At 39.2% G+C, this 21,725-nt stretch overlaps 1 protein-coding gene across 4 annotated transcripts in view; it reads left to right on the top strand.

Moving 5' to 3' along the window:
• The window catches only part of farp2 (FERM, RhoGEF and pleckstrin domain protein 2), a 167,207-nt gene that overhangs the window by 72,321 nt on the left and 73,161 nt on the right, over positions 1 to 21,725 (top strand). For all 4 annotated transcript variants that reach the window (XR_007956466.1, XM_052017603.1, XM_052017602.1 and 1 more), the window contains exons 12-13: positions 2,626 to 2,683; positions 5,793 to 6,036. Coding sequence is in view for 3 of the 4 variants with exons in the window: in XM_052017603.1 (XP_051873563.1) it covers positions 2,626 to 2,683; positions 5,793 to 6,036 (302 nt within the window). In the remaining variant the exon portion in view is untranslated. The remainder of the gene's footprint in view (positions 1 to 2,625; positions 2,684 to 5,792; positions 6,037 to 21,725) is intronic.

The following is a 21,725-nucleotide window of genomic DNA, read 5'->3' as shown; positions in this document are numbered from 1 at the left end:
ATGTAGTAAGATGAGTGAGGGTATATCTCATGTTCTTGGCTAACCTCTTTTAAAAACTTGATGGACACTGCCTGGTCCTTGACTTTATCACTCATTAGTGTTATTATTAATTGATAATTTGCTTTCATTCTTCTCCCCGATTCCACATTGGTGTCCACCGCATATCAACCATGCTATTTCTGCACCTATATTGTAAATATTGCTATGTAAACATGTATGCTGTTTTTATATTTCATTTGTATTATTTTTCAATGATCTCACATTGTTTTTGACTGTGCTGTTTTACTGATAACTGTAAAAACGTATGTTTTGATATTCCTTGCAAATTTCTTTAAGTTATTTTGTTCTTGTATATTTTACAGCTGCCAGGATCTATCATCTGTCCAGTCAGGGTAGTGATGGGTATATAAAAATTTACAGATGGGGGAATAATACTTAGAACCATAGAACATAGAACACTACAGCACAGAAAGCAGGGCATTTGGCCCTTCTAGTCTGTGCCGAAACTTTATACCACTAGTCCCATTTACCTGCACCCAGTTCATAACACTTCAGACCTCTCCCATCCATGTATCTATCCAATTTATTCTTAAAGCTTGAGAGGGAGCAGCATTTACCACGTCAGATGGCAGCTCGTTCCACACTCCCACCACTCTGAGTGAAGAAGTTCCCCCTAAACCTTTCCCCTTTCACCCTAAAGCCATGTCCTCTTGTACTTATCTCTCCTAATCCAGGTGGAAAAAGCCTACTCGCATTTACTCTATACCATCATAATTTTGTAAACCTCTATCAAATCTCCCCTTATTCTTCTACGCTCCAAGGAATAAAGTCCTAATAAAGTGTAGAGATTGTTTTAATTAATTCCAATGGTTTGTGTATCATTTTGCATGTAATGATGCAAGGGGAGTTTCTTTAAAAAGTGTCAAAATTGAAGAGACCTTAGCTATTGACTATTTCAATGGGAGCTGCATGTCTCTACTAATGAGCGGGAACAGTGGAATACTTGCCATAAGCAGCTTTGCAGATCAGATGTTTTAGGAGCTCATTAACTATTGCTGTGCTGTACTAAACCTACAGTGGGATAATGTTTTGTTCAGCTTCATCATTGCAGTGATGAACATCAAAGAATAATTCTGCAAATTATATTATTTTACTGAATTGGTTGTAGCAGCTCCACAATATATGGCTTGCTTTGATTTCTTAAATTTTTTCTATTTCTCATCACTGGAAGGCGTATTTGAAATTGTTTTCAACTTTCATTTTTAATAGATCCTGATTTGATTGATATTGTGTAGGTAGGTTGACTGGGAAATGAATGAAGTGATGTTTTGACATCTGACCTGGGGCAGTGGTTTCTGTTCCTTGGAGGTCAGCGCTGCCTTAGGCAGGTGCCAGTTGTAGTTATCAGCTTTTCCCCCTCTTATCTCTGCAGATGTATTTGCCACCATCAAATTTCTGCAAGCATCCCTGAGGTCTTCACTGTCTTCAGACTGTCTGTGAGCCTGATGAAATGTGTCTAGTCTCCCTCCTGCCTTTGTTGTTTCAACTCTAATTAATTGCCTTTTGGATGGCGAGCTGGTTGTGGTCAGGAATGCTACCAATGTTAATTATTGTTTTTGCTCTGATGTTTTGCAGATTTGGTGAGCTGGAAGTTTGAGGATTCACTTTGATAATGATTAGACATGTGCTTTACCTTTTGGGTTTAGTGACATTAATTTCAACACTGTTTTCTTTGTCATTCATGTGCTATTATTATAATGACTCATTTTCTATAGAATAAATCAGCTAGAGTGCTCTGGTAATGTTACAGACATTGCATAATATGACAGTGTCTTTGGTGGAAATAAGTGACTGTTAACCCAAGGTGATTTGGGCGTGTAGTGGGTACAGGGGGTATAGTAGTAGGTGATTGCTGGACTAACAGCCAGCATTCTGGACCATCGATGAGTTCAAATCCCATTATGACATCAAGTAGATAAAAATTAATTTTTGAAAATTAGTCACAGTAAAAGTAACTATAAAAGCTCATCTGGTTCACTAATGTCTTTCAGTCTGGCCTGTGCATGACCAGCTTCAGGCCACCAATGTAGTTGACTCTTGACTACCTCATTTCAGGGGTAATTAGGATGGGCATTGTCAGCAGTATCTTCTGATAGAACAATAAAAGTATTGTATAATGTCTAATTCACTCAAGGTAAACTTGAAGCAATATTTGTATTCTAGTAGAAAGTAAGTAATGTACTCTGGCTCTGGTAGCCGATTAAGACTTCAAAAGTGAATTAAAAGTAAGAAAAAGTAAGATAATCTTTGGTATTTAGAAAAGGCTGAAATCCAGTCTCTGGCATTAGGCACCCATCTGAAGTAAAATTAACTTCTGTTGGTTGCCAGTTGAAGTTGGTTGGAAGTCCAACATACAATGTAGTTTGTGAGGGGAGCTGAACATGGTATTTTCTTCCCTGCTCTTCTGTACTGGTACTTCATCTGCTTCATTTGCTTTTACTTTTGCTTTCTACTTGCATTGCACAATTGTTTACATTCAAATGAGTGTTTTAATTAAAAAAAACTGAGATGTCTGGTGCAGTGTTTTTCTACTCCAGTCCTTACTGAATACTCTCTGTTCTTCAGGCGGCACAGCAGAGCACGAGTCCCAGCTCGGACTTTGACCGTAGACGTGCCAAAACAGGTCAGTCTTGTGGTGCTTTAACATTTGTGGGGAGTGGGTGGCGGCAGGTGTGTGCTGGGCATTTATGTGCATTTCGATAATGGAATGCTTACTAAATGATTTCTCATATGCTGTCACATAATCTGGGTTGGAGTCGTAGTTATACATCATTTAAGGTGGCTCTTCAGCCCACATACCATGTTGACCATTAAGTACCCATTATACTTTATCCCAATTACCCCTTCCAGCTTCTTGTTGAGTTTGCAGCCCAAATAGTAAGTAGTATTGACAATGATCCAAGTAGTTGCTGTAACATAACAGAAGTGGGGGTAGGCTATTTGGCCGTTCATTCCTGCTCTATCATCCATTAAGATTGGCTGATCTTTTACTATTTTCCAACCCTATATCTCGATTCCCATTATATATTAAAAATGAATATATCACTATGTGGTTTGAATATACTTGATGACTAGACCTCCACAGCTTAGAGCATTCCAAAGATTCACAACCCTCTGGGTGAAGGCATTTCTTTTTATCTTTATCCTGACTGACTGATCCCCAATTTTGAGTCTCTGACTCATGTTTCAACTTACCCCAGCCAGGGGAATATTATCAACCCTACATCTACCCTATTGAACTCAGCTTTTTAAAAAAAAGCTTTAACATTTCAGTGAGAGAGTTTGTTTTTTTTAAAACTCAAGCGTAGTCTCTGGGTGCTTGATCTTTCCTCAGAGGACAAACTGTCCAGTCTCAGAATCAATCTAGTGAACTTTGGCTGCATTCCCCTCTGCTGCAAATTTATAATTCCTTGGGTGGGGAAAGCAGACTTGTAAACCATATTCCAGATGCAGGTTCTCTGGGTCCAATGTAATTATCTACTTTTGTACTCAAACCCTCTTGTGTTAAAGACCAACATATCATTTGCCTTCCTAGATGGATATTGGACCACCACATTAGATGCTTCTGAACACCAACATCTTTTCTCACTTAAAAATGCTCCAGTTCTATCTTTTCTACTAAAGTGGATGACCTCACAGTCCTCCACATTGTATTCCACCTGCCATTTTCTTGCCCATTCACTTAACCTGTCTCTGCACAGCTGAAGTCTCCGTGCATACTCTTTACAGCCTGTACTGTCATCCAACTTTGTATCATCAAGCCTGCACATATTACATTTGGTTCACTTCATTCAAATCATTTCATTCAAATATACATGATGAACAGTTGGGGCCTTAACACCGAACCCTGCAGAACAGCCTCCAAATACAAATGTGACCCATTTTATTCCTGTTTTCTGTCCATTAACTAATTCACTACTGTATATTACTCCCAATCACGTGCTCCAATTTTAATGCTCTTGCGTACCACCTTATCAAAGGCTTTCTGAAAGACCAAGTACACCAACTGGTTTGTGTTATGCTGTTCCACTAGTTATAACATTAAAAAAAAACTCGGTTCTTTTCTAATTGAATCTACCCATCCCTATTATTATTTTCTAAGTGTCATCAGGTGCTGGGGATTTCTCACCTTTCAGTCCCATTCCTTTCTCCAGTACTAATTCGTTTGTGGTGCTAATTTCTTTCAGCTCATTCATAATTGATTTGAGTTTTGAGAGGTTTTTTGTTTTCCAGAAAGAAAGATACAAAATGTTTATGTAGTTTCTCAGTCTGTAAGGGACCACATTACTCTACTCTCCTTTTCATGTATATGTAGAAGCGCAATCTATTTTTCTTGCTTGTTTCTACTTTCCCCTGCTGATCAATGCCTTTGTCTTCCTTTGCTGAATTCTGAAATTTTCCCAGTTCTTGGGCTTGCTGCTTTGATTGTGGCCTTTTCCTTTGATCCAACACAGTATTTAACTTCTCCTGATAGTCATGACCAGACCACTTGTGTTTATTGTCCTTTAAAAGGAAATGACTGCTTGTAAACTATATATAAATTCTTTAACATTAGCTGTTGCTTCTCCGTCTTTTATAGCCAACACAAGCCTTTGTAATTGATTTACCTTAAAGATTCTAGTTTCAAATTAAATTAATCGCTTTAAATTTTGATGTGATATTCTATCATATTCTGACCACCCTTCCCTAAAGATCCTCAAATAACTGTTTCTCAGTGCAAAATAGCCTGATCCTTTGTTCCAGAAAACTACATTAATTCATCCTGTATGAATTTTCATCATTGGATTCATCCTCCACACTATTGTTCATTTGCCTTTCCCAGTCTAAATGTAGATAGAAATTCCCATAATTATTGTTTTACCCTTGTTCCTCTCTAATTCTCTTTATCAGCAAGCCAGTAGTGAGAAAAACTGATATTTCTTCCAAAGACATCTCCCATTTCCCAGTGATATTATCTCCTCCAGTGAGCATTCCATTTGTGTTCATGGCTTGAAAGGGTGCAGGTCTTGTACAGTTGAAGCAGTGGAGACAATTCTGCAGTTGAATCCTTTGACCCAAGGAGTGTAATTGAATAAAGCCACACAAACTTGTTTCAATACATCAGTGATATTTTGGAGTTCAGCACCCTGCTTGATTGGCCCATGTCCATCACTTTAAACATTTTCCCTCTACCAGCAGCCTATTGTTATTGCAGTGTTCACTTTCTAAGTGTACACTGCAGCAGCTTGCTAAGAATTCTTTGAAAATGCCTTTAAAACTTGCAGTCTCTACAACCTAGAAGGACAAGGGCAGCAGGGGTGTATGCGAACACCACCACCTTCCATGTTGCACACCATCCAAGCATGGAAATGTATCCCTGTTCCATCTCTGCTGCCTGGTTAACAATCTTGTAAATTTCCATCTAATACTAACTTGAGAGCACTTTTACCATTGGCACTGCAATGCTTTAAGAAGATGACTCTCCACCACCTTAAGGGCAATTAGGTACAAGTACTAAATGCTGCTGTTTTTATTAGTTGACAATGGGTGTCATTTGGTTTTGATTGATTTCCCTTGAAATTTATCTCCCAAGGTAATATATTGAAACAATGAGTTATCTGTCTGGTCTGTTTTACATAATAGTACACTGAGATGAGAAGCAGGAAGTGTTTTCTTTTGTAAATGAATAGTTTTGATTATTTTGAAAATGGGCAAATGCTGATCGCCCTGCATCGTTTTCTTCACCCCACCAGAGTTTATCATTCACTGAAGGTGTGGAGGTTCCAGGCTCTCCCTCCTCAGCTGCTGCTTCCTTTCAGTCCGTCCAGTCTGCATACAAGGCTGCTGCAGACAGCCGGCCCATCCACCAGGATGACAGCAACGTACTCCTGATCAACAAGCATTCCCCTCAGAAACCTCCATCAGACATGAAGATGGGTCCAGCGATGGAAGAGACATGGAAGACTTCCACTCAGCCCTCGCCAATCTCCTTGCAAGGTTCTGTTGCTGAAGCTGCAGGCAGCTGCAGCCGCTCCTCCTCGGGTTACGATGAGGGTAGTGGTTTAATTAGAGAAGACAATGTTAGTGATGGGAAGCTCATTCAGAGAAATGACAATGATGAGGATGACTGTGCCACAGGTATATTTATTACTGAGAACAATGTTAACCAGCTTCGGGGAAGGGCAGTGCCAATTTTCACATTGACAAACGCTCAGTTGCAATTTACTGAAGAGTTTATTGATGATGACCCAGCTGAGATTTCTTTTTTTGCTGGTGGCTCAGAAGCATTTTCACCATGTTACCATGGGCTTGGGAATGGTGCAAAGGGATCCATTAGTTACCATCAACCAGCAGGTTCACTGGTGGTGAACTCCAGCTTGGGAAATCTAAGCTGTGAATGCAGCCCAACTAAGTATGTCAATGATAATATGGAGCTGGGTTCAGAGGATGACCATGAATTTGAAGGTGAGAGTGATCTCAATGGCAATGGTCGACCAATTGACACAGTTGACCTCTTTGAGGTAAAAGCACAAGCCAATCGGTTTCATGGGCGCTATAGCAAATCGGAGACAAGTTCTCTACTGAACAATCGGTCGCAGAGCAGCTCATTGACCAACCTTGGACTCAATGGCTTACCTGACACAACGTTGTTCAGGATGGCCAATTCAGGCAATCAGTCTGAAGCCAGTTCCATGGTGAATTTTCCCACGTATTCTGTGCGCTCAGAGTCCAGTTCTGCTTTTCAGTTTGGTGATGTGATTGATCAGCTTGAACAACTGAGTTACCCTCCCACCACAACAGAAGACTCAACCAGTAGTGAGTCCGGGTCATGGGATTCGGACAGCGGAGCCCCCCTTGATGGCAATTTCTTTTATAGTAACCCCTTTGCACAGGTCGCCACCAATAATTTCACATTCAGTTTCAAGAATGAGGTTAATGGCTGTACACTTGGAGAGCAGGAGGAAAGGGGCAGTTTGAATTAAATTATTTCTCTACACTGGTGCACGTCTAGTGCATTCAGGGCAGGAAATTACTGATTTGGTACGAGACACTAAATTCACTTTAATGACTGTTGCTTTGATTCCTAGGTTTGGATGACCACAAAATCAAAAAAAAAAATCATGACTATCGAAAGGATAGTATTAAATCAAAACATTCCCAGGGTAGTTTACTCTCTTTGCCTTATGTTTGAAAGTTTTGAGCACTTGGACCAGCCTTTTGCACAACATTTTAGAAGTATTCTGTTCATGTAAGGTTTTGGCAACAGGTCCAATGGTCTCTCCAGTGCTTTAGTAACTGGAACATTGACACTATGTATATGCATTTGTACTCTGAAACAAAACTAGTTCTTTATATAATTATATAATTTTTTTATATAAAGTTGCCAACTGACATTGTTGCATAGCTTTTTGTTAAAGTGCAAAATACATCCAAAATGCTGTGAAGTTGTCTATGGCAAGTGCTGTATTGGTGGAGCTTGGGGCACACAGAACTTTATAGACAGTAGTGGGCTGTTGGATAGACTTCTGTGGAATTGATATACCCAAGCTAAACTTATCTTTTTAAAAAAAAACTTTCTTTATGTAATGATGCAGCTGATGGGGAATTGGTCAGTGGTTAAATATTGTGGAGCACGCTTACAAATCAAATGCCAAGTATGGGCTAATTTCAATACATGACACGAGTAGATAGGAATTCTAATATGTAGAAAACTTCATTTAATGGAAACTTGAATATGCCAAGGAAGTTAAATATTTTGTATGAGATGGAAGCTCACTGTGTGCGTTGGTGGCTCTTTTCCATGACTCCAACTCTGAGCCCATCAATCTAACGTCAGGTCATAGATGCAAGGCAAAATGTTGCCCCTCTGATTACCCAGGGCAGTGAAGCAGTAGGTGTTTACCTCCAACTTAACTGCACTTTTGCTACTTGTCTAGTTTCTGCTTCTTGGCCTCTGGCTTAGGTGAACCTTTTGACATCATTTTTCAAACCGGAGCTGAGTTAGAAGCCCCCAATTTGACTAAACACTACAGTGTACTTCTACCACAATATTTCATACCTTTCATGCTCATCAGAAGTTTAATCCATACTTTTCCCCACCCCTGTATTTATCCAATTTCACCCTGGGTGCTGCTGTTTTCCTCCCATTATGTACCTCTGCTAACCCCAACTTGTTTGAAATTCTTCTCTCCAATTCCCATCTTGTAGTACTGGTCCTTCTACCATTCATCCTTGATCCCTAGTAAACGCGGCATATGAACATTGATATTTTAAACTACCTCGATGTCCCTCCTCGTATCCTCCTGCTTTTCTGACTCAGGTGCTTTTATGCGTTCATCCCCCCTCCATTCCAGTAGTGGTGGCACGTATTTGGCCATCTCTGCCTGACTCTCTCCATCCCTCTGGATTGATTTCTCTCCACATTTTAAAATCGTCTCAACTTATCAGCTTTTAGTAATTTTCTCTCACTTTGGTACAGCCTGTGTTCCTTTTTTTCCCTCCATTTATATTTATCCTTTCTGTGGACCACCTTGGGATGCTGTCTATATTAAAGCTACTTGCAAGTTCTCAGTTTTACTGTTGTCATAGTTTAGAAAATGACGTAAGAGGGCACACTTGTCGAAAGATGCGATACTTCTAAGCACTAATTAATTTTGGTTGTTAACATAACTAGTTGAATGAAAAGCTAGCTTTTTGAGGAGACGGTAGCTGTAAAAGGTTGTTTACCAGTCTTGGCAACTGCACTTTTGCATCATCACCTGTTCTGTGTCAGGAACAGGTCAGAAAGTGTCATTAAATTTACTAATTGGCACCAACATTTGAACCTCTTCCTGAGGTATTGACAAGGATTGAAATCCTGACCAATGTTTGTTCAAAGTTGCTTGGAAATGTAATGATAGAGCTGTTTAAGCTGGCAGCAATCCATTTGGCCTGTTGTGGTTCTGTGGTTGAGACCCGCCCCACACACCATAAAACTATTAGATTGCCATAAAACCCCATCTGGTTCGCTGATCTTCAGAGAAGGAAATTTGCTGCCCTTGCCCAGTCTGGACTATATGCAACTCTGGAGCCAATGATATGGTTGACCCAGATTTTGGGGGCAATTGGGGATGGACAATAAATACTGACAGCAATGGCCATATTCCATGAATGAATGGGGGAAAAAAAACACACTCTTCAGAGTTGCATCATGATATTTCTGGCTGTTGATTACTAGGAAAAGAGGAACACAAAAGAACTATGGAGATATTGGGGGCTTGTAGGAAGAAAGCTTCACCTGACTCATGAACCAACCACTACATTGTCATCTTGTCCTGTAAAGCAAGAAAACAGGAACAGTATCACCACACTCAATCACAGCTCTTCCTAGAAATGAGAAAAGGCAAGTGAGCCCATTGGATACATCTGAAGATCTCTGACACAGTGCTCTGGGATAGTTAGAATATTCTTTATCTGTATTACCCTACTTGCTGAATTATTCTAAACACTTAGAATCTGTAGGTAAAATACATGTCGAATTTCTTTATTCTGGTATTACTAGCTGTTTGGAGTTCATCATTTTGTTTTGCATTTGCTTCCATGAGGTCTACTGTTAGGCACTTCTCTAAACCACAAAGCTTTGGGATGTGAAACCATTTACTCGTTTCCCTCTTTGTCCTGTTGCCTTTTATTGCATCCTCCAAGCACTTTTTAATATTTTAAATGGTACTGTAAATGATGCCTGGAAAGGTTTTATTTCCAAGGGTTTCTTGGTAAAAGCTCCATTTTGACGCACTTTAACATATTTGCAGGAACACTGTGGTTTCCCAGTATATAATGCAACTTCAAAAATGCCTTTATGTGATAGTCAATCAGTTAACTATAACCTAAATCATAAAGCAAATAACACTACACCTGGGCAAAGTACTTGTGCTGAGTTTTCTTACTAAAGATCACTACAGTGCCCCTGAATAAATGCTATCAAATAACTTTTAGTAGATGCTCACGCCAGTGCTTCAAATGTTAATGGGAGACCAACAAATCTGCACTTTTCTAATGGTGAAATCCAGCTCTGGCATAGACATAATGTGCATATTGCTGGTAAATGTGTTGAATGAGTAGATGTGACCTTTCAGTTGGATCTGTAATTTTTGGAGACCATTGAGCATTTTGATGGTGTGGTGAAGGTTAATGCTTCAATCTCCAGGAAAGTGCAAAGTAGAATAAGGAACCATTGTTAAAATTTGGAATTGGTGATGCTGAATTGGTTATGTTTTCCCTTTTTTATCTTCCAGTTATGTGCATTTGTTTTATTTGTATCTATGTCACAAAATGGAGATATTCTATTTTATATAGTCAGGAGATCAACCAGGCTGATGGAAAATGAGGGTATAACTAGGTATGTATTGGAAGAGTCTTGTTGAAAACTGATGTTAGATGCCCAACCTTTTAGCACTGATGTGTGATTGTGCCTGCATCAGTAAACAATTCCCCATTATGGTGATTGAGTATTGAGACTGTAATGGGTACTAGCAGGATTGCTGCTTGGTGATGGGCATTAAATGATCCAACACTATTTTTGTTTTGCTTTCCTCCTGCTCCCCATCTTCAATAACTAGGACATCACACCCCTTCCTGGAGTGCCAAGTCCTGTGCCTTCCCTTTCAGGCCAATTCCAGGCTCTAAGTTCCTCAAGAATATATTAACTGGTTGTGGCTTTTAGTGCATCTGTCTTTGAATCTCAACCTGTGAGCCAGAACATCCTTTGTTGTTTATGTTTCTCAAAGTGCCTTGTCCCTAGACAGATGGTCGGACCTGTACAGTATAGGTGCAGGATGTCCAGTGAGTTGTGTTCCTTGTCTAAATTTGTATCTTTTTTTTTAACTAAATGTCTACATGCAAGTGCTAACTCGGAGTTACATATCAAATACTAATTTTGCATTAAAACAATAATCACCTTTTCATGATTTTTTTATAAAGTAGATGAAATCTAAATGGCATCTCATTCTCATTATTGTCATTGGGGTGGGTACAAGAAGATAATCCTTATTAAAAATAATAATTGATCTAATTATGACTAAAATTTGTTACAGAGCTTGAATTTAACATTGCTCCCTTACCTTTCAGTTGTCAGTACATTGCTGGTACCTGTCTTTCAGCAACTGGAATTTCAATGGCTAACACTGCTTTGGATATCCAGGTTGGCTAAAACATTGCAGAAATCATAATGGGTTGACGTAGATTGTAAGAGCTTTTGGTCATTTTACAGGAGCAATGGCTGAACAGCAGTGTCTAGTGCAAAATTGAGGAGGATGACTAGCTGTGCATTGTTAGCAGAATTGAAAGTTACTTTCTGTTCAATTCTCATAGTAATGTTAAATTCAAGCCTTGTGCTCAGTAAGTCCATGTTCTTTCCATATGCTGTCTGATCTGTATAAAAGCCTTTGCAGCTTTCTATTAAGTGTTAATTGGGAGCCATGGGCTGGAGTTACTAAGCAAGTTAAATTTTAAATAAAGTCTTAAATGAGGCTTGCATTTTATTTTTTAAAAATTAATCATACATGGAATTGTAATGAATTTGGGTAGAGTGGGAAGAACTGAATGGGCTAATTATTCCTCATCATTGGAGTATAGATAAGAATGGGGCTGCAGTGTGACTTCCATAATTATCCCATGTAGGGTGATGGAGATTCCATAGGAGGGAAGTGTGTAGAATAGGGAGAAAAGGAAGCATGAATCAGTATCACAGGTTGTAGCACAAAAAGAGCCATTTGTCCCATTGAATCGATGCCTGCTGTGAGCAAGAGCATTCCAACTAATCTCATGCTCCTATCATCTACCAGAACCCCTCAGTTTCTTTTCCTTCAAGTACTTTTTGAGTGCCATGATTAAATGTGCATCCATATCTCCCTCTACAATAACCCTAACTATGCTGCATTTTTAAAAATTAGTTTTTCTTGTGTCACTTCTGCTTTTGCCAAGTACCTTCATTCAGTGACTGCTGCTTCTTGACCCAACAACCATGGGAACAGTGTCTCTCCAGTTACTGTCTAGCCCCTTCATGATTTTGAATGCCTCCATTAGATTCTCTACCAACTCCTCAGTTCCAAGGGGAACAACTCCCATCTCCCGTGTAGCCACAAGACTAAAGTCCCTCATCTCTGTAATCATTTTGGTAAATCTGTTTAGCCCCCTCTCTAAGACCTTATGATCTTTCCTGAAATAGTGTTCAGGACTGGACTAGACTCAGTACTCCACTTGTGACTGGAAAGTTTTGCCATGAATTTTGTTGTTGTACTTCTCTGTACCCCTATGATGTCAGGATCCCATATGCTCTTTAGACCATTATCTCAATGTTTGCTGTTTAATAATGGGTATATGTATTAAACTTGGCCAGCAGAAGAAACTGAATGGAATCATTGTCTGTTTTCATATTGCAATGTGACGCTTTTGTTAATAAGATTACTTGGCATCTAGCTATATTCTCTTGTGTTCCATGCAATCAGGGGTGATGGACGTGGGCGGTTTTGTCACTGTGTTAGGGACCAGAGTTGGAAGCAGTATAGCCGTGGTAAATGCTCAAATTTTTTTTGGTCCAGCTTAGTGTCATTAAAGCATAAATAGAGATGTTGTGAGCAGCAGTGTTACCTCTGGAGTTGAGTTGATTTAATCAAAAATGGGAGATAGTGTACCACCTTCACCTGTGTTTGTCAGTTGCCAATAACTTGTTCTGTGCCAAAATGATGAAAACCATTGATACAGGGCGACTTCAGAACTGTGTATGTCTGTTCTGAATCTGACTTCTGGTGCTCCTTTCTTGCATTACTAGTGAGAACATGGGTCACTGATATAAAATGAATTGCAGCAGGTTTGCAAATTGGTGTTTGCAAGATTCATTATCTATTGAAAAATAATTGGTTTTGTGAGTGCATCACAGATGCATTGGGGTTTTTTTGGTAATTTGTGTAATTTTATATATATATATATCAAAAAAAATAAACAAGATAAATGAGTTTTCTGCTTTACTGTATTTTTTTGTGTACGTAATCTAATTTGCCATTTGCATTATCCTCTTCTTCATTTGCTTTGTTCCTGCTGAATTTTATATGGAATTTATTGCGCCATTAAGAGAGAATGCAGAAATAACAGGAAGGCAGAGTCCCAAAGTATCTTTAAAGTTTCTTTAGAATTGTTGCAATTTTCCAGATGTTACTTTCTGAAGGTAATGTTTTAAGTAATCTGTTGATATATCCTTACAGTTGTTGATGTCAAATGGGTTGCATGGTTTCCATATTTTCCAGATGAACATAATTTATGATTTTTTTTTTGTCTGAACTACCATTTTTGGAAGCTTTTTGGCGGAATGTTTTGAAATTGTTTCCATGGGGCCCCAAAGCCAGTGCCCTGTTACATGACAAGGCCGTGCAAGTATAGTACAGTTGTTATTAATCAAAATCTCTTGTTTCTTGCATTCCAAGGCAGGCACATTAATAACATTTAAAAGCCATCTAAATAAATACATGGATAGGAGTGGTTTAGAGGGCTATGGGCCAACATGGGCAGGTGGGACTAGCTTGCTAGGCAACACAATCCACGTGGACGAGTTGGGCTGCAGGGCCTGTTTCCATGTTGTATGACTCTGGACTCCAAAGACAAAATAGAGTCATAGTAAAGTTATTCTTGTAGAGTGATCACTAGCTTTTTGTGTTTAAAGTGAATTGTGCTGAATGATTTGGGTTTTAAAATAAATAACCCATAGACCTGTGCCAAGTTTCTCCTTGTTTCGAGATAGGGGATACTCGAAGTTTTGAACTGTCCTGTTCTCTATTTGCTTTCCAGTTCTCTATCATCAGTGGTAGGGAAGATGCTGTAAAGAAATCTGAGGGAGAGGATTAATGATCACTTGGAACAGCTTTGTCAAGGGCAAATCCCTTGGGTCTACCCAATTTGATTGAATTCTTCGAAGAAGTAACAAAGTATATTGATCAGGGCAGTAGATGTGATTTGCATGGACTTTATTATAGTCTTTGACAAGGTACTACATGGGAGACTAATTCAAAAGGTTAGGGCCCATGGGATTCGGAAGTTGGTAAACTGAATCCAGTTTAATTTGGCTTGGCTATTAGGAGACAGGGTGATGATAGAGGATTATTTTAGCAATTGGATGCCTATGACCAATGGTGTCCCAAAGAATCAGTGCTGGGACCCTTGCTGTTTGTAATATCTGTGATGACTTGGATGTGGGAGGCAAGATCAGTAAGTTTGTGGATGATGTGAAGATTGGTGGAATTGTTGACAAGGCTGTAGAGAGATATTGTTGTGCCGGTGAAGTGGGCTAAAACTGGCAGATGGAGTTTAATCCAGACAAATGTGAGGTGATGCATTTTAGGAACATTAATGAGGCTTCAACACCATGAATGGTCGGGTTTGGAGTACTGAGGAACAGAGGGACCTCGGTGCATGTCCGTGGGTGGCAATGGAGGTAGATAACATGGTTATGAAGGCATATGGGATACTGGTCTTCATTATGGTCTTAGACCATAGGAGGTTAAGAGGGGTTCATGATTGAAGTACATAAAATTGAGGGTTATAGATAGGGTAGACTGTAGGAAACTTTTCTCCATAATCAGAGAGACAAAGCTAGAGGACATTGGTTTAGGGTAAGTGAGGAGAGATTCAGAGGAGATATGAGGGGGATCACCTTCACCCAGAGCGTGATAAACACTTGGAATACACTGCCTGAGAGAGTGGTGGAAGCTGTCATTGGCAGCATTTAAGAAGTGTCTAGATGAGCACTTGAATTGCTTATGCACAGAGGGCTATGGGCCAAGTACTGGGTGATAGGGTTAATACAGAAGGGTGCATGGACTAGTTGTGCTGAATGACCTGTTTCCATGTTGTATGATTCAATGAAATGTTTAGCAGCAAGTGGTCATGTGTGTCATACTGAGAACAGGATCTTAGGATTGAGCAATAGCACAAATCCAGGCTTGCAAACATTAAGACTCAAATATATTTGTAAATTTGATAATTTAAGTTGTGTGTGGTTATTTTCTAGTTTTGACTTTGCTATCATGTCACCCTGTTTTTCTTTTCACTGCATGCTCGGAGGAGGAAAAATCTAAACTATCTTGGTTATAAGAAGTTGGAAAACTGCATATTTCAAATCTGAATCAGAGGCCATCAGTATGACTAGTGTGTCAGTTTTATTGTATTTTCCATTGACAGCATTGAGATAGTAATGTTTAGGAATTTACTTTTTTAAAATGTTTCTATTTCCACCCTCATCACCACCAGTTTTGTCACAAGTTGTAGTAAAGTGGTTAATGGTCTAGGTTAACTATGTGCGATAGTTGGAGCTGCAATGTACCAGACATTCAAAGGTAGCCATTGAATTTTGGCTGGGCTTGGGTACGATTCATAATTTTGTCTGTTGGGAAGATTTATGCTGCAAGAAAATGTATGTATACATTTTTATGGGTTACTAATACAAAATATCTACTTTTTAAAAAAAGGAAATAGTTCATCTCTTGCCCCTGCTCAAAATATTTTGTAGAGGAAGTTGCATACACATTAAGATGGTTAAAGATCAGTGTTCCAAGGGCAGGTAATTTGATCTCTGCAGTCAGTTGCCCGCGACACAAGGAGCTACACATACAGTAGAACAAAGTGAAGAGTGGGGCAGGCTGCTGTACAGTGGTTTGAAGATGGCTTTTGTTTGCTGTTCAGCAGGCTGATGTCCAATGTTGTCATCAACTATCAAATGTCACAATAAAGTTCAAAGCCTAACTTTTTTTTTGTGAAGGCAGAGAGAAGAGGAAATCCAAGTGTTTTTCATGGAAATTGCTGACTTCATGAACGTCCTTGTGTTTCTCCACTGAGAGCTCTGAAGCAAATTTTTGCTTCTGTTCTTGGATTTTCACCAGCAAGAAATGCTCAACCTAAACTTGAGACACAATAAAGATGGTTGTATTGACTTAGTGTATAGTGGAAAGTTACTACAGCGATTCTACAGAATTACAGCAGGATTATCCTGGGAGTATTAGTGAGCCATATAGGGGCTCATCTCAGCTGAAAGAAACTGCTAATTGACCTCCCAGTCAACAAACTCCACTAGGATCTTTTTTTTGTATGGAAGAATCTGAGCAGTGCAGTCAATGTTCTCCCAAATTTTCCTTTCAGTTCAAGAAGGCACACCACCATCACCATCTCGAGGATCGTTGTGGACCTTGCCAGCAGTATCTAGATCTCATAAATGAACAATAAAATTCTCGTTGCTTTTACTCCTGCTTTGCAAGTTAATCTTGTACAAGAGTTTGTCTTGCCCTTTTATCCTTTCGACCTTCCATTTTCAGGAAAGTGTTCCATTTCTTAGTCCCAGCATTTTATTTTTCAGTCTGTTGCAAACTTTGGCTGCTGACTGGAGCTCCAAGGTTTTTGTTTTCAATACTGCTGTGAACTACCAACGTGGATGAAGATTAACTTCTGCCTAAGATGTAGTAGATTTGGCATAAGGACTATATGGTGAGGAAGTGCTTATTTATTTTCATTGTAAATTATACACTTGCATGTCACCCATCTGCATCTCATTTATATCAGAAACATAAAGTGCCTTTTTTTCCCCTTAAACACTTCCACACATTCCTTAATTAAGTGAAGAACATTTTTGTGTCAGTTTTTGTTTTGCTGGGAAGACGTGCTCTAAAGGATTACTTCTGTGATTTGGGTTAAAAATTCAACACTACCCAGGAACTTGCTAATTAGGCAATGCTGAGTGTCCATCATGTCTGAGCTCGTTCAGTGAATCTAGGGCCTGTTTTAACAATTTGAGCATGTTTACTGATGCTTTAGTACATATTGGTCACTATAGTGTTACAAAACCTCTCAAACACGCTATCATATTGTACAGGTTGGGACTGAGGGCAAGACTATCTTTTCAATAAAGTATATTGCTTTTATGCAGGGTTGTCCTTTTTCTAAAAGGTTGCATTGGGGCTGATTAATTGTACTTTGCCATTCAAGCGAACAAGTACTTAAGACCATTGCTATGTAATTGTACTTTTGCCTTTGTCAATGTGAAAATGGCAATGATGTGTTGAAGGTGGAACCATGTGTGTAACAGTTTAAAGTTTCTTGGTAGCAGGGCTTTTGTTTTCTTGTGAGATAGGAAGCAAAGGATGCTATCAAGTTCTTAAAAACTATTTCCTCAAGTTTTTGTTCTGATGGAAAATTTGTAAAGGAAGTATAGTGGAATGATGCATACTTTAAATGACCCACAAGGCTTGTTTAGATGCTTGGTCTATGTTTCTTTTCAGTATGATTTGTATAATTTCCAGTACAAACATTCCTGCCTTAGAGAATTTTTTTCTAATTTGGCTTTTTGTCACAGTTAGATGCAGCAAAGAAACAAGTTCACAGTATGTGCTGACCATCACATACCCATTTTTATACCCAATCCATTTTATTCTCCCCACACTCCCACCCTCCCCCCAAATCCTACCACTCATCTAAACACTAGTGACAACTTAGTGGCCAAAATCTATCAACCAGCACATTTTTGGGATGTGGGTATAAACTGGAGCACCAAGAGAAGACCTGCGCAGTTGCAGGGAGAACATGCAAACTGAACATAGACAGCACCGGAGATAAGGATGGAACCTGGATCACCTGAGAAGGGTAGCAGCTGCTCTACCAACTGTGCCACTGCCACCCTCGGTGTACAGTAGTTTGAGTGAATTAGTCCCAATGATTTAAGTAGTTGAATATAATGAAATTCTAAATGGCACTTAAGGCCCAATTAAAGCTTCTGAAAAGTCAGCCAGAAGCATATTTTTACTGCTGTGTATATATACCCCATTCTTTAATAGACTGACTTTTTGATAGCCTGTTGCAGTTGTTATGCTGCGTAGATACTTCCAGAAATCATGTTCATTTCCCCTTTCCAAATCTTCTCCCTTTCGAGCTCCTCCTGCATGGTTCTTACAAGGGATCAGAACTTTCCTCATTCTTTCCATGTGAACTTGGCCTGCTGACCTTTAAACAAGGTGGCATTTTACAGAGGTTGTTCCTTGTATTTCACATCAAGAACTGAAGTGCCCAGAACCACAACCAATGGAATACAGGCCACAGAGCCCATGATATCACTGTACACTTTACCAACAGGCTTTGAGGGAAGAACTGATTCATTGCCCCTGATTCCTTAGAAAAATATTCTTGGATTTGTGTTTTTTGGAATGGGAATGCATTTGATCAGTACTTATCTGCCAAAGATGCACATTGAGTCATTAATTTTTTCCTCAGTTTAAAAAGTGACATATGGTAACTGAAAACCGGTTTATTCAACTTTTGGACGTTTAGGTTTTTTCTTTTGGGTGCTTCTATTGAGCTGTTCAACAGTAAATTGAGAATTAAGCAGAGTGTGACCTGTCCAGCTGTTTTTAATACAAGTTTAGACCCCAATAGCAGATTTAGGAACATTTGGACAATAACTGCAGCACTGAAAAGAAATAAAATTGCTGGGCAGAACATTAAAAGCACATCCTGTCTTTTGAAATCTTTACTGTGCAGGTGTCTTTTCAAGGGCAGAACAGAACTGAAAGCTTTGGACTGATGCAAGTAAACCCTGCAGGGTTTCAGAATGTGCAGATAATGAAACATGAAAGGACATGTTGCTAAACTTTAAATATTCAAATATTGAATCAAAATGAATATTGTTCAGCACAGATGAGTGGGATTGAAATGCTGAATCAGGGAGCAGGTTATTGGATTTGATGTACTCTTTTGAGCCCCTCTATTTATCTCCTGACTTCACGAAGCTCAAGCTGATGACACAGGAACCAAGTGAAATTGCCAGTTCGTTCATTGGAAATTTTCTGAGCCCAATAGGAATAGATTTAGACTGGAAATTAAGCATTAAGTGATGGGTGGATTGGGAAGTGTGAGGTGTATGATCAGAGACTTGTGCTAGGGATTGAAGTGCTGTCCATTAAGTATGAAGTTAACTGTACTGCTTTTGTTAGAAAATTGCAAAACAAAGTGAGGGGGGGGGGAGGACAAACAAAGATTTCTTAAACTTAAGAGTAGGAAACGGGTAAAAAGGATGACAACATTGAATCTTTGACATTTTTTTTCATTAAGTAAGCTGTTAAATCTTAAAAAATGGACATGGAAGAATTTCTGTAGGACCAAAATACAGTGATAAGCAAAATAGAGGCTTCTGGAAGTATTTGGCAGGCCCCTCCATCTTCAGAAGCACAGTTAAGTATCACTATTGAGTGTGCATTGTTGAAAGCACCTTTTAATCTCTTTCCACTGCCCAAGGACCTAAACAGGTGAGGCAGTGATTCAGATGCACTCCTGATCTCGTGTACTACATATGGTGCTCACAGTGTGGTCTCCTCTACACTGGAGAACCAAATGTAGATTGGGAGACTGGTTTGTGGAGCACCTGTGTTCAGTCTGCAGGGGCAAAACTGATCCCCCTGTTCACTGCCCCTTTAATTCCCTTTCTTACTCCTGCACTTTTATAACAAGGCTCAACATAAACTTGATCCAAAAAAACTGCATATCCTGGAAACTGGAAATAAAAACACACAAAGCTGGAGACTCTGGATTGGAGAGAGAAACAGTTAATATTTCAGGTCCAAAGCCCACCATCAGAACCTGTTACTCATGAAGGGTCCTGGATCTGAAACAGTAATTGTTTCTCTCTCCACAGTTGCTGCCTGACCTGAGTATTTTCAGCATTTTCTGGTAGTATTTGTAAGTTTGAGGAACAGCACCTCCTCTTCCATCTGGATGCTTTAAAACCTTAAGGATTCTATTAAATTCTACAACTTTGCCCAAGTCACGGTTTATATCAAACTGACCAGTTCTGTTGTGGGCCGTCCATCTGTGATAGTGGTTCAGTTTTTCTCTCTCTGTTAGCCCTGCCTGACCTGTATTTCCTATAGCCGTGCATTTTGTAGCTTGTGTTCCTTTGTTTAGGTTTGCTCAATAGCTTCCCTCATCAGCTGTAGACAGTCATAAATTAATTTCCAGGGTGAGGTCAGGGTTGCTATATCAGAAATATTCTCTTGACCTATCCATACCTTCCCCACCCTCTGCAACTTAAAGCTAACTTATTTTTCTTTTCTGGTTCTGATGAACAATAACTCTGTTTTTCTCTCCACACATTACCAGCATTTTCTGTTGTTAAAGTGCACATCAGTAGAATTTAATAATGTAGCCTTTGATTTCCAATGGCACAATAACCAGCACACATGAAGAACTGCATATGTTGTGCTTCATCCTGACTTGCGGTGCTGTATATAGGGTGGATTTACTCCCCACGATGTTAAGCCTTTCGATGCATTACCATTTTTCACACCAGCTAGTTGCAGACAACAAATTCAAGTGGCATCTGAGTATAAGTTTCCTAGGGGAGCAGCTGCTGGAGACTGATATCACAGTGCTGATGCCCTTGAAGTTCTGCTACTATAGACTATTACCCCACAATGTTCCCAAATGCACACAAGCCATCTGTGTTTCCATTTCCTTCATTTTAATTACTAGAACAGTTCCAATGTTTGGGTGGTTCCAAGTTTCATTCATTACTTATTTAACCTCTGCTCATTTTCTTTCATAAAGTATTTATATGAAATCAAACTTTGCATCACAGTTCATCATAGGAATATTGCTCATCGGTGAAAGTATTTGACTTGTTGATTGGATAACTCAAAGCTCACTAACTGAGAGGGGTCTCAGACAGTTGGATGCTATTGAGCTTGAATGTTCCTGGTACTGCATGGGTCTTCAATCACTTCAGCACCTACAAGCCATGGTGGGACAACTCTGTGCTTATTCTGTGGTAATAAAAGAATGAAAGAAATAGAAGTTCAAGTAGGCCATTAAAGCTTCAATAAATATTTACCTTCAATTTCACCTTACAATTCTCATGTCCCTTGATTTTCACTGATGTTCAACTCATTCATATTGGTTTATCTTGCATGTACTCTGACAGTGTACACAACCCTTAGAATTTCAAAGGTTCTTAATCCCTTAAATGAAAATTAGTCTCAACCTAGATTCAAACAGCTGCCACTTCATTTTGAGACTGACTTGTTTTGAGACCCACCACACACCTTCCTATTGTTTAGAGGGAACACACCATCTATTGTCAACAAATTCTTCTCTCAATGCATATTTGCCTCATAATCTGTCGCCTTCAATCATATATTTGAGCAGATGAATACAACAGGAAAAGAATACGTATTTTGCAGAACTGGCCACATATTAAGAAAATGTGCTCTGTGAAGGAAAGAGTTAAGAAGGAACTCATGAAAAAGACTTATCGACAAGAAGCATTACTAGGAAAAGAAAGCAAACGGAAGATGAGTGCTGAGGCATTAAGGAGATGGTCTGTAGGGAGATAATTCTTTCTCTGTTTATATTGCCATAGGAAATAAATCAAGGATCATTAGATAACCTCTCCTACCCAAAAAAAAGTGTTCTCTAATGTAAAAGCAAGTTCAGTTCAATACATATTTATGTACATATCTACATATTTATAGACAAGTTTATTTCAAACCAGAATGCCTCATTTATTAAACAGCAACAAATCATAATTTACCAGTCTAAATTTTGCAAATATCTGAATTGAGCTACTATTGAAGTTGATTAAAAATAGACTGTCAACACGTCAGCAATGAAAACACTGCCAACTGTGC

Source organism: Pristis pectinata, chromosome 6, assembly GCF_009764475.1.
Source record: "Pristis pectinata isolate sPriPec2 chromosome 6, sPriPec2.1.pri, whole genome shotgun sequence".
Classification (NCBI taxonomy): domain Eukaryota; kingdom Metazoa; phylum Chordata; class Chondrichthyes; order Rhinopristiformes; family Pristidae; genus Pristis; species Pristis pectinata.
This window is presented reverse-complemented; position numbering and strand designations above follow the sequence as displayed.